At 40.1% G+C, this 13450-nt stretch overlaps 1 protein-coding gene across 3 annotated transcripts in view; it reads right to left on the bottom strand.

Moving 5' to 3' along the window:
* NELL1 (neural EGFL like 1) overlaps positions 1-13450 on the bottom strand; it is a gene marked incomplete at both ends in the record, with an annotated part of 913276 nt that overhangs the window by 728321 nt on the left and 171505 nt on the right. For all 3 annotated transcript variants that reach the window (XM_082626303.1, XM_082626304.1, XM_082626305.1), the window contains 2 exons: positions 4645-4727; positions 5386-5458. In XM_082626303.1, coding sequence (XP_082482429.1) covers positions 4645-4727; positions 5386-5458 — 156 coding nt within the window. The remainder of the gene's footprint in view (positions 1-4644; positions 4728-5385; positions 5459-13450) is intronic.

Here is a 13450-nt window from a genome sequence, read left to right as displayed (position 1 = left end):
AAGAATAATTGTCACCATTTTACATACATGGAAACTGCAGCTAGAAATGAGACCAGTGACTCATTCCAGGCTGCAAACATCCAAGGAAGTGATAAAAATGAGATTCAACATCAGATGAATCTGACTCCAAAGCCCATTTCTATCTCCACCATGATCTACATGATTAATGCCTATTTTAATCACAGCTGCTGGGCAACTCAAACCAAACCTCCAAACCCATCAGCTAAATCTTGCCATGATAGGCTTATTTAACTAAAGGCAAAGCCCAAATCCAGGTCGATTTGGTGCCATAGAATTCCCTTTGCACCCAGGAACCCTACTTGAGTTCCACTTTGTCTTATCACTCCAGACTACATCTCCTTCACTCTGCCAAGAGATGTATTACACTCTGCTTCCACCAAGATGGCAGAATAGGTACCCTAAAAGATGACACCAATTGAACCAACTAAAATGCTGGATAATATACACAAATCATAACTTTTAAAAATCATCACAGGAGCTGATAGAAAAGGAATAAAGCCACAGTGGCCAAAACAAACTGACAGCCAGGGATCCAGGGAGGCGAGTGAGCACCAAAGCCAACCTCCATGACCTTAGCCAAAACATGGAGCCCTCAAGCTCCCACCTTGCACAGGGGGCCAGGGAGATGAAATAGAGAACAGGGTCTGCCCAAGATGGGATGTCTTAAAGGAAACTCCTACATCAAGGTACAGCCCCGAAGGGCTGTACCCTCAGCTTAAGAGTAAACAAAAAGGGAACAAGGCTTGCACCAGGCACAGAAGGAAGACCTTCCTACTCAGACCATGGCACTGGCTAGAGGGAAATATCTTCCTTCAGAAGTCTTAAAGAATTCTTTGCTGAGAATTCACCTGGCTGATCCTAGGTTAGCAGTCTGATTCTGAGCAGTCCCTATGATCTGAAAACCCTTAAGGAGATAATGCAATAGCAGTGACCCCTGTGTGGTCCTGGCAGGAGGACACATAATGTAAACCCAGGACTCAGAAAATTCCCACATCTATCTAAGGAAAACAAGTGGCTGTAACCAGATGGGTGAGTTAAGAGGGCTTGTCCTTGCCCTGACATTCCTCCTTCAAAAGCTGCCACAAGCTCTATGCTCATGTTTCACTCCCAACAGGTACCATCTGAGCACACACTTCTCTTTTCCTCTCATCTTATGTGCTCATTCTTCTTCTCACTGGTATCGCCATCCTCCTACTGGTAGCTTCCACCTCCCTCTCTCCATCAGTCATTCCTTCTTTTTATCTTTTGGTTCTCTTTCTAATCTTCTCTCCTCCAACCATAAACTTCCTCGGTTATGATCCAACTTACAGAATCTAAGTGTGAGCCTTGGCTTTACCATCCACTTTTCTTGGGAAAAGCTACATAACTCTCTTGAGACTCAGTCTTCTCATCTGGACAGTGGGCTACTAAACCTAGCTCAGAGGATTGCTGGAAGGATTATAGAAAGAGTGAATATAAAAAGTTTAAGCATTGTAACTAACACATAGTAAATGCTCAATAAATATTACCTAATATGAATATCTTTCCAGTATATTCCAGATCAGGGGTTGACAAACTAAGGTCCATGGACCAAATCTGGCCCAGCACTTATTTTTGTATGGCTTGTGAGCTAAGAATAACTTTTACATTTTTCAATAGTTACATTTTATTTTTTTATCAAAGTGTAGTTGATGTACAATACATTATATAAGTTACCTGTGTACAATATAGTGATTCACAATTTTTAAAGGTTATACTCCATTTATAGTTATTATAAAATATTGGCTAGATTCCCTGTGTTGTACAATATGTCTTGGTAGCTTATTATATAATAGTTTGTACCTCTTAATCTACCACTCCTATATCACTCCTCCCCCACTTCCCTCTCCCCACTAGTAACCACGATTTTGTTCTCTATATCTGTGAGTCTGCTGCTTTTTTGAAATATTCACTAGTTTGTTGTATTTTTTAGATTTTTTTAGATTCTGCATATAAGTGATATACAGCATTTGTTTTTCCCTGTCTGATTTATTTCACTTAGGATAATGCCCTCCAAGTCCATTGATGTTGCTGTGAATGGCACAATTTCATTCTTTTTATGGCTGAGTAGTATTCCAGTGTGTGTGTGTGTGTGTGTGTGTGTGTGTGTGTGTACCACATCTTCTTTATCCATTCATCTGTTGATGGACACTTAGGCTGCTCTCATAGCTTAGCAATTGTATATAATGCTGCTATGAACATTGGGGTGCATGTATCTTTTTGAATTAGCATTTTTGTTTTCTTTGGATATATACCCAGGAATGGAATTGCTGGGTCATATGGTAGTTCTAGTTTAGTTTTTTTGAGAAACCTCCATAAAATTTTCTACAGTGGCTGTACAAATTTACATTCCCACCAACAGTGTACAAAGGTTCCATTTCCTCCACATCCTTGCCAGCATCTGTTGCTTGTGTTCTTTTTAATGATAGCCATTCTGACAGGTGTGAGGTGATGTATCATTGTGGTTCTGATTTGCATTTCCCTGAAGATTAGCAATGCTGAGCATCCTTTCATGTTATATTTTTTTCTTTTATAAATTTATTTATTTTATTATTATCATTATTTTTTTGGCTGCATTGGGTCTTCACTGAGGTGAGGTGTGCGGGTTTCTCATTCGGTGGCTTTTCTTGTTGTGGAGCATGGGCTCTAGGCACGCAGGCTTCAGCAGTTGTGGTGCACAGGCTTCAGTAGTTGTGGTGCACGGGCTTAGTTGCTCCGCGGCATGTGGGATCTTCCCTGACTAGGGCTCAAACCCGTGTCCCCTGCATTGGCAGGCAGATTCTTAACCACTGAGCCACCAGGGAAGCCCCCTTTCATGTTATATTGATTGATTATATTGAAGTGAAATAAGTATATACATCGTGTTCTCAATTTTGCTTCTTGATCTATAAAGACTAAAATTTACTAGCTGGCTCCTTACAAGAAAAGTTTGCCAACTCTTATTCTAGATTATCACAGATTCCAAATTTTGCAGTGAAGATGGAAGTATTCAGTTTTCTAATTATAATTCTATTCACAGTTTGAAAGAAATAGACTTATAAATCTTCCAAAGTGCTGGGGGTGTTTAGAAGGTGGATTAAACCATTTTCTGCTCACAATTAAATATCTTCTGTCTCACAAATGGCCATTTTACATAATAATGTTTTGTGGACAGAGCTCAATGTGGCTGCTAGATAATAATGTACAGCTAAAAAGAGAAAAATGACATTCCTGCAACAGGAAAGAATGAGAATGAAAAAGGGTACTCTCATCACCAGGAGATGGAGAACCACAGTCACCTGAGGCTGAGTGGCATGTTTCTTGTTCCAAAAATTTGGTAGCGAGCTAAAATATAATTAACAGTATTGAGATCAAGCTGCATCAGACACTATGACACAAAAGCTTCTATATGCCACAAGCTGGGAAAGCAAATTATTGCCTACGTTTCACATTTCCACTGTACTCCGAAGTGAAAAGAATCTCTCGCATCTCACTTTTAGTTTCTCTCTTTACAAAAGTGCTCTCTCTCCTTTGCAGACAAAAGGGGACTTGGCCAAAGACCTAGTTTGAAGCAGAAACATTATCTTCAGCAGCAGAGTCTTTGAGTCCAAAATACAGCCCTACATCCCAAACACTGACCTACCCACTGATTTTTTCCACGTGATACGGCTGATGGCAGGAGCAGTCACAGCCACAGGTAGAATAGGATTAGGTATCATTTTCACTGTTATTAAAATTCTCCCTTTTGCAGAGCATAATGTCTCTTAGGGCCAACCAAATTCTCCTTTGCCCTAGGCTGGAACTCATGTCCACGACTGATCGGTATCATAACAACAGCATCGGCCACATTTTCTATTTATTCAGTGCCTTTCCTCACAAGGCTCAGGGCTTTTCATTATCTAAACTTTATGAGTATATATTATCAAAGCCCCGTTTACATTCCCGGCTCTGCCACTCAATACGAATGTCTCTGGGGTAGAAATCACATCCTCTTCATCACTGCCTCCTATGTGCCTAACACAGTGCCTGGCAAATAGCAGATCCTCAAAAGATGCTTGTTAAGTGAATGATGGGGAGGAGGGAAAGATGCAGAATTATAAAACTGAAGGTGTTGAAAGGCAAACTTTGCCTCCTTCACTATTTAACTCAGGACCAGTTTTGAAATGCATCATATATTAGAAATGTGATATAAGGCCTTCCTGTGACAATAATCTGTTCTTAACAATAGCTATCTTGCCCTTTCCGATTACTGGCAGTGATTCTTGCATCCAAAATGCATTAGCTTATAAGCAGCAGTGACTCTGACCAAATAGCATCTCTCAGTGTTACTGGTTTAATAGCCAATGGGCAAATTCCTTTTCCACTCCCAGGGAATATACAGTGATACATATTGCCTTTCTTCCAAACATTTTTCAAGTAAGTATTTTGATACAGTCTAATAGTATCAAAGGCGTAAACGGTTATGTTTACTATAGGTTGTCCTATTTCAAGAAAGAATAAACCATTTTTAAAGTAACATATTGCAGATGCCAACACTAAAAATGTTTCCATTATAGCATATCACTCTAAATTCCAGATAGGATGGACAAAGAAATGAAACATCACAAGTGAAATTTCGATACCTACTTTTGCCGTCATCTTGGCCAAAAGCTCTTGTAAATCCATTATTCCTTGCACCAGGCTTAAGAAGTCACTGCAAGTTGGACAAGCTCAATAAAGAAAATATAAAATAAATGTTGCTACTGTGCTAACAGAAAAATATATATATTTTTTAAACAGTAGTTGTTTAGCTATATAAAAGTGTTTTCACTTTTCTGGTAAAGTGTGACTTCAAAATTGGAGTGAATTCACAGAGGATTTCAGATCTAGATCTTTTCCTTTTATTAATAACCAAAAAGAAAGGAACAAGGACTAACTGAAAAGGACAGTATGTTTTTACCTTGAAAACATTTTTAAATTTAAACTAAACTCTCATTTTTATTGGGACTAAAGAATTGTGAATTATCACAGAAGCAGCAAAAAAGTACACTCATATATATCCAAGTCAAGAAGTTTAAAAAATAGTTTATATACGTATATTTATATAATTATATGAAACATAACTTTTTATATTAACCTACAGACCCCAAACTGCTCATATAATCTCTTCTTACCTTCAAATGTTAATTCTACAAATAATACATAAGCTTTTTAAAAATCCAAAGACACAGAAGTATTTTAGTATACATAAAATCTCTCACTAACCCCACCACCTCATAAGTCACCAGTGTAAATAGTTTGTTTGTATCCTTCCTGAAGTGCCTCTCTGATATTATCAACAAGCTATATAATATTAATAATTCAGAAACGCTTTAAGTTGCTACTTACTTCGATTCAGGTTCGGACACTGTGTTATGTATCCATTCGGTGTAAAGATGATTTTCCCATCTTGGATAATCCCCTTGATAACAGAAGAGAGAGGTGGCAATCAGTATTACAGTTACCAGTTCAAATGGCCCCTGTCACATGCTCTCTGCAGGGAAGTTTTTTTTGTTTGTTTTTTTTTTGTTTTTTTTTTTTTAAGCAAGACTGATAACCGTATTCAGAAGGTGAGTTGGCCTTAGTCCACACTGACCTACTCCAAACCATCCTCTTCTAAAAAATCTCGAAATATCCATTCATCTTGAGAAAGCTACAATTACTTACCACTGGTTTATGCTAATGATATCATAGAACTAAGGATCCAGCAGTCAACGTTCTTAAACTGTCCAACTATAAAGACATTGATGCAATAAAAATTCTCCTCAATGCCCTAGTCATCTTGGAACATTAAATATTGCTGATTTACAGGATTTTTTTAAGTGGGGAAAAAGCGACAATAGGAACATATTAGACTAAAATGCTCTATTGATTCATTTAGTCTAGGAAATAAAATTAGACATGGGGAAAACTCCTTAAGAACCGTGCTCTCAGCTAATTGAGTAACATGAGTCTTTGCTGGTGAGTCTTAAGATTTGCTCAACATCTCACTGTGGATAAAAGGTGGTCTTTTAATTCTGCAATTTAGTCTGGAAGAACAGCCCTAATTTAAGAAAGTGTTCGGGGCTGCCATCTCTCAATGAAAATATTGACTTGGCTTTTGGATTTTTCACATTGAATTTCAAGATCCTGTTTTTAGGGTATTTTTTTTTTCCTGATTTGATGGAAGAGATATTACAGAACAGATGGAACATGTAGAAGCTGGTTCAGAATATTGAGCTTAATCTATAAATAAAATATAGGCTTATGATAGTGTGGTGAGTCTTTCAGAGGGAGCAACATTTAGCATTTATGTGCTCACCTTCTAAACAGCAGAAGGTAGCCAGCAAATGATGTTTCTGCTTATTATTCCAAGATAAAATGTTAATTGGAAATATTAATAGAAATAACAGGGTCACAAGGCCTCTTCCTCCGAATTAGATACTTTGATTAACCTCTTCCTCTTCGAGGATGATGCGGTGTCCATGATTACGAGAAGAGACAGCCTCACCATGGGAAGGGGGTGCCTGCCATAGCTCCTCAAAATGAATTTGTCAACTCTTGCCGGGGAATTACAGGGAGCAATTAATGGAGCACAGTCTAAGTCAATCAGCTTCTTCCTGGCACAAAGTTGCTCAGTTTTTCAAAGCAAATTAACTCCTTTGAGTGGCCAGGGTGCCTTTCAAGCACACATGAGGAATTTGAGAAAAGCATGGGATTGGCAGTCAGGGGCCCAAGGTTTAAGGTCTGGATCCATTTGTAGCTAACTGAGTGGACTTAGTAAGTCAACCACCCTCTCTGAGCTTTAGTTGCTTCATTTGGAAAAAGAAGTGCTGTATGCAAAAGCTACAGAACCTTCTAGCACTCAAGTGCTGGGTCAATGAAACAGGCGTCCCAACTGAAAGTGTCACAATTTAGATCTCTGTGCTTTTTTTTTTGTTTTGTTTTTTTGCGTTACGCGGGCCTCTCACTGCCGTGGCCTCTCCCGTTGAGGAGCACAGGCTCCGGACGCGCAGGCTCAGCGGCCATGGCTCACGGGCCCAGCCGCTCCGTGGCATGTGGGATCTTCCCGGACCGGGGCACGAACCCGTGTCCCCTGCATCGGCAGGCGGACTCTCAACCACTGCGCCACCAGGGAAGCCCCAGATCTCTGTGCTTTTGCTAACTTTCAAGATAAAAGAAAAAATCAGTCCAGAGCAGACAAAGCAATAGATTTCCCTCAAAGAACAGCCCATCAGAGAGAACTAAATACACATCAGGAAATACCTGTCTAATGAGGCTGAATATGGATGAAGTTATAGTGACCAACTATTCAGGTTTGCCTGGGATTTAGAGGTTTCAGTGCTAAAACTGAGAGATTCCCAGGCAAACCAGGACAGTTGGTCACCCTCCCTGATGCCAAAGTGGCAAAAGCACACGTACCAGGAAAGGATGAGGTCTATCTATTACCTGCTGGTTAGAAGAGCCTAAATCATTCTTATTTTTATCAGCCATGGAAAGGGCCCTCAGAAACCTGGAGTATATTTGTCATGGTATTATCTTTGTCAAAACAAAGAAAAAGTCCATTTGAGGGCTTCCCTGGTGGGGCAGTGGTTGAGAGTCCGCCTGCCGATGCAGGGGACACGGGTTCGTGCCCGGTCCGGGAAGATCCCACATGCCGCGGAGCGGCTGGGCCTGTGAGCCATGGCTGCTGAGCCTGCGCGTCTGGAGCCTGTGCTCCGCAACGGGAGAGGCCACAGCAGTGAGAGGCCCGCGTAGCGCAAAAAAAAAAAAAAAAAAAAGTCCATTTGAAAAGGATTTCCCATCCACTTATCCTGTAGCAACATATATTATACATAGCAGTATTCCTTTTGTTTTCTTAATGACTGATTTTGTCACTTTATAAATTACTAATTGCCTCTCCCACACCTTTCTTCCACCTGCCTCCCTCCTCTGTCTTTCCACTTTTAATCTCCGGCACACACGTGTGTTACACAGATCATTAGGTGAAGATCAATGATGTTGACTCGAACAAAAATGGAAATAAGAACTGACAGCTTCTCAATCCCTATCAACACAAAAACTCAAGGCACTTGATATTTCTTCTGAAAAAGAGGTCATGAGGGTCAGCCCACATACTGGCATAAAAACATGTTCTTGCCAAATGAATCAAGATGGGAATGCTAATTTATTTGAACGGATGTAATTCCATGCTGGATTAAATGAAGGGTGGCAATGTACTGTACAAATACCAACTGTAACCCAAAGAAGTGTGAGTGTATGTATGTGAACCTATAAATACATACCTGTGTATATATCCCAGTACCTCCCCATGACAAGAACCAAAAGGTCTTGCACTGAATTGTCATATGAACTAGAGTCATCCCTCAGTTAGCTGGAAGGGAGTGGTTCTGGGACCCTCCCTTCCCCCCTCCACCACCCACCCACCACAGATATCAAAATCTGCAGATGCTTAAGTATTTTATATAAAATGGCGTAGTATGGTAGGTCCTCTGCATACACAGGTTCAGCATTCATGGAGTCAACCAACTGTAGACTAAAATTGGTTGATTCTGCGGATGAGGAACCTACAGATAGAGGGCCAACTGTATTTAGTGCCTGGACATTTGTCAATAAAAGAAGCATTTGCTAAGCCTGTAGTTTTCTTTAGAAAACAGAGTTTTATAAAGTATAAAGCAACAAACAACAAAGAGGCTCGATCAGACTTATTTCTCCCAGAAAAATCATCTGTGAGGATTTCTATAGATGAAAATGTACCTTAGAACACAGCAACTTCTCCCCAGAAAAGATGAAATAAGGGATAAAAAGATAGAATTTCTATTATTTCGCTTCATTTAACTTTAAATGTATCTACACTTAACTGAAAAAAGAAGAAAAGCTCTGGCTGGGCCTATAACTAGTGGACCTCATTTGATCTCATTTTTTGAGACCTATGCTTTACTTCATACCATTCACCACAGCAGTATTTCTCAAACTGCCAGTTTCTTAAGAATCACATTGAGTATTTGTTTAACATTCAGATTCCTGGTCAACCCCAGATTCTGTTTCAGGAGGGTTGGAGTAGGCCCAGGAATCATCATTTTTAAAAGCTGTCCCAAAGGATTCCCATGAAAGGTCAAGGGGCCCCACTTTGAAAAACCCTGCCCCATTGTCAATCACTTGGATTTTCTGGAGCAAGAGTGTTTACTCCTTACAAGTTCAGAGTGGTGAAAGTAGCCCCTGCATCCAGTACACGAACAGAATAAAATCTTACTGATTTGGAACTGAATGATAACTAACCAAATCACTAAATTATAAAAACCATGAAAGCAAAAATCATAGGTTTTCACCTCAGCTTTCCCTGCCATTCCTATCATAGTATATTTCACAAAGTAGGTACAATCAATACCTAACCTGCATCAAATTCCTAAAAACTATAAATTATATAATTGTAAGAGAGCAAAATTTGCCACTCAAAATGTCTCATTGGCATGCAGATTATTTAGACCTGAAAACAATCAAGGCCCAAAAGACTCAGGAAGAAATTTTGACCTTCTCCCTAACTGCCTAAAAGAATTTAGATAGAGGGCCTGTTCCCAGAATAGAACTGTCATCAGAAATATCTGCAAGGAATATGAACTAGGTGTGGTGGGGCAACTTAGAGATCAGTGTGCACTCTGCACCCCATTGTCTCTGCATGGCCCAGCAAACATTTATTTACTGAACATTTGCTTTGCCATCTCCGTGTGAATTGCCTACCTCCCCTTGAGTCCCAAAGACCTACCACCACACTCTCTGCTGTTGTCTTTAGCTGAAGACAGTATTTAAGGTGAGGGTTTCAGCCATTTTGGTAAGCTACTCAGTCTTCCTGGGTCTCTGCCATGTGTACGTGTTATTAAAATTTGTTTTGAGTTTCTGCTAATTGGTCTCATGTCAATTTAATTCTTAGACTTGTCAGAAGAACCTAGAAGGGTAGAGGAAAATTTCTTCCTCCCTGACGCAATATTGAACTATAATTTTCACAGCTATTAAGAGTGTGAAAATCATGTAGAATGCTAGTTGTTAAACTAGGGGAACATATCAGAATTTTAGAGGAGGGTGAGGGAGCACAGTCATGTATGAAATTTTGACAGTGGTTCTGAGGTGATTTTGAGATGCCCGATAAAAACTACTGATCTAGGGCCAGATTACCTGGTCACCTGACCTATGAAAAATCTAAAGCTCTGATCCTTTAATTAGCTTTCCTAAAGGACACCTTAATCTTAGGCCATCAACTACAGGTCCAGTAACTCCAAACAAGGGCTGGGCCACTGCAACACAGTGTAAGTAAAATATATCGTTTGAGAAAGTCTCACAGTTATGTGGGCTTTGTAGCACAAAATGGTGCTACAAGGAAGTCCTGTTATCAAAATGAGGTTCTATCTTAACTGCCTTCATGGAAAGATACTATTCAACCATCCATAATGAATTATTTGCATTAGATACTAACAGCTTGCTAAAACAGTTTTTCAATGCTGGAAAACTGAGGTCCTTTTAGGTAGCCTAACATTCTCCCCTGCAATCTTATTTGCACTATTAATTTGCTAAACAATCCATTTTCTTGTTGTTAGTGCAATGCTAAATCTCAGCCCCTCTGAGGATCTAAAAAATTCCCTAAGGGGCAGAGCCCGAATTAATAAGCTTTTACTATCAGTACAATGGAAAGAAGAAAAACAGATATTTTTTCCTCTTTGTGACATCCACCTGTTGCCACCTTCTACTTCCCCCTGCACTCAGCTCACCGGGCACTGAAAACTAAATTTGTACCAGGCAGGTTATACATTATGGGTTTTTTGTCTGGGGCACTGATGCCCATTATTTCCGTTGTTCCAAGAACATTTACTCATTTCACAGTAAGAAATATAGGAAGATCAATAAAAAGATTAGAAAAATTCTGCCATTATTATCCTCTTATGTATGGAATAACTATTAGGCAAACCCCACTAACACTCGGAGCTCTCTGATACAAATGAAAGCAGCTTTGCCGCCAAACAAATGCTAATTCTTTTTTCAGCGCTCTTATTTCCCTGCAGATCTCTGTTTACATTGAAGAAAATGGTTCCATTTTTTTGTATGCTAAAACACTGAAACAAATTGCTTTAAAAGGGGAAGGAGAAGGAGGTGGGGAGAGTTCCTGGAAGGCATGTAAATATATGGATGAGGATGTGTTCTGTTTATAAACTGGCAAGGACCCAAGCTTTGGCAACAGGCTAACAAAAAGTAAGACTTGGGAAACCGACAAGGAGGATTTTCTCAATGCAGCCAATTATGTATTTCTGCCCTGAAGACAGTTAATAAAATATTCCAGCTTGCATAAAGGCCAAGAAAGACACTTGTCGACTTTCATTATGATCAATAAAAACTGTCAGTTCATTAGCATATCATTAGCTGTCCTGCTGTTTCCAAAGCCTTAATGCACAGAAATATTAATCTACAAATATATAAGATTCCCCAGTTCTGTGACTTTGACTTTCTGCATGAAAGGAAAAATGAGAATTAGAGATGGGAGGAATCCAATATAACTTCTTTTTCTATGTGCCTATAAACATATGTTTACCATCTGTGGAATTATGGGAACCAGCTGAGGTAAAAAAAAAAAACAACAGCTGTGGCATTAAAAAAAAAAAAAAAAAAAGTAATTTCACTTCCCAGTGACAGCTCAGCTGTTAAGGAGACAGTGAAGTCCAGGTAAGGGAAAGGTTTCAGACCCAAGTTCACCAGACAGAAAAATAGAGAGAGACAGAGACAGAAAGGCTTGGCCTCTGTGAAAGGCTTTGAGATGGGAATTCTCCACAAGATCTCAACTATTTAGAAACTGTCAGAACATCCAAACCTCTGAAGCACTGTGATTCACCTAGGCTTACCCTCTGGAATAATGACAGCATAATCATCTTAGAATGCATCAAAGGGAAATTGAGCAGTAGGCAACCACCTTGATAATGAAAACCTATGACAATCAGAAGATTCAGATAAGCCCATCACTACTGGCTAACTATTTTCTCAAATGAATGCTGTTTTGAAGTGAAGAAATCCCCAGCCTGTGTTCTGTGTCTCTGATAGGAAGTAACTAAAGCTAGAGGCTTACGAGCCAAGCAACAAGCAAGTGATTCCACCCTCTGCTCTTTAATCAGCAGCACTTTCATTTCACTATTCCTAAAGATGCACCAGGACCCAGAAATTAGGTTTGACAAGTGAGCTTTTGCTTTCACTTTGCCTATGAAATGATGTATTCATACTTAAAATAGAGAACAGGGCTTCCCTGGTGGCGCAGTGGTTGAGAGTCCACCTTCCGAGGCAGGGGACACGGGTTCGTGCCCCAGTCCGGGAGGATCCCACATGCCGCGGAGCGGCTGGGCCCGTGAGCCATGGCCGCTGAGCCTGTGCACCACAACAGGAGAGGCCACAACAGTGAGAGGCCTGCGTACCGCAAAAAAAATAAAAAATAAAAAATAGAGAACAATACAGTTTTAACCTGAAAACACAACATAAGCATTATTTAGTTTGGGTGTTCTGACAGTTCCTAAGCATATACGGAGCCAAAAGGTAGGTGTGGTTCTTGGACCCAGGAGACAGCTTCTACCAGGTATATATTAAAAGCCTGAGAAGTCACCGGAGAAGTGACTGACTCTTTTACAGGGAGATTTTTGCAGCATTGATCAAGGTAATTTCTGTAATGAGACAGTGATACATTCCCCCTACCCCAGCCATCTCACCTCACCAAAGGATGGAATGAAACACGGGCTGGTATATAGGGAGATGAGTTTTGAAAGGTTTCCTTCTAAAGAGCTATTGGATGGAGCTACTCCTATAGGGGAACAAGGAGAATCACAGCACTCCCTAGGGAGATGTGGTGTGTGGAACTGCCACCTCCTTTTGGTGCTTCTCACTGGGACCACCTGTTTCTTTGGGCTAGAGCCCTGGAAAAAGACAGGTCTGTCTCCTCCACAGGACATGGCATACCTAAGTGAAATACTCCACCATCTAACACAGTGACTAGTACATAGCAAGCAAGCCCCTAAAAAATATTTGTTGACTGAATAAGCAAAAATATTGAAAAAGAAAGTTCTAAGCTTCAATCCTATTTCCATCACTTGCAAACTATGTGAGACTGGCAAGTTGCTTAATCTTTCTGAGCCCCATTGCCTGATTTACACAGTAGGGACAACACAGTCGGCCCTTTGTATCTGCAGATGCACAGTTCACAGCATACATGGATTTTATATAAGGGACTTGAGCTTCCATGGATTTTGGTATCCACAGGGGTCTTGGAAACAGGATACAGAGGGACAATTATAATAACTACCTTATTAGGATTCTCTGAAGGTGACACACAATTAACTAAGATAATATATGTACAGCCAGACTAGGTCTAGAACATAGAAAGCAGTTAATAATTGTTGGTACTCTCTTCCTCATC

Source organism: Mesoplodon mirus (assembly GCF_964341445.2).
Source record: "Mesoplodon mirus genome assembly, chromosome: 7".
NCBI lineage: Eukaryota > Metazoa > Chordata > Mammalia > Artiodactyla > Ziphiidae > Mesoplodon > Mesoplodon mirus.
Note: the sequence above shows the minus strand (reverse complement) of the source record. Positions and strands in the feature narration are given on the sequence as shown.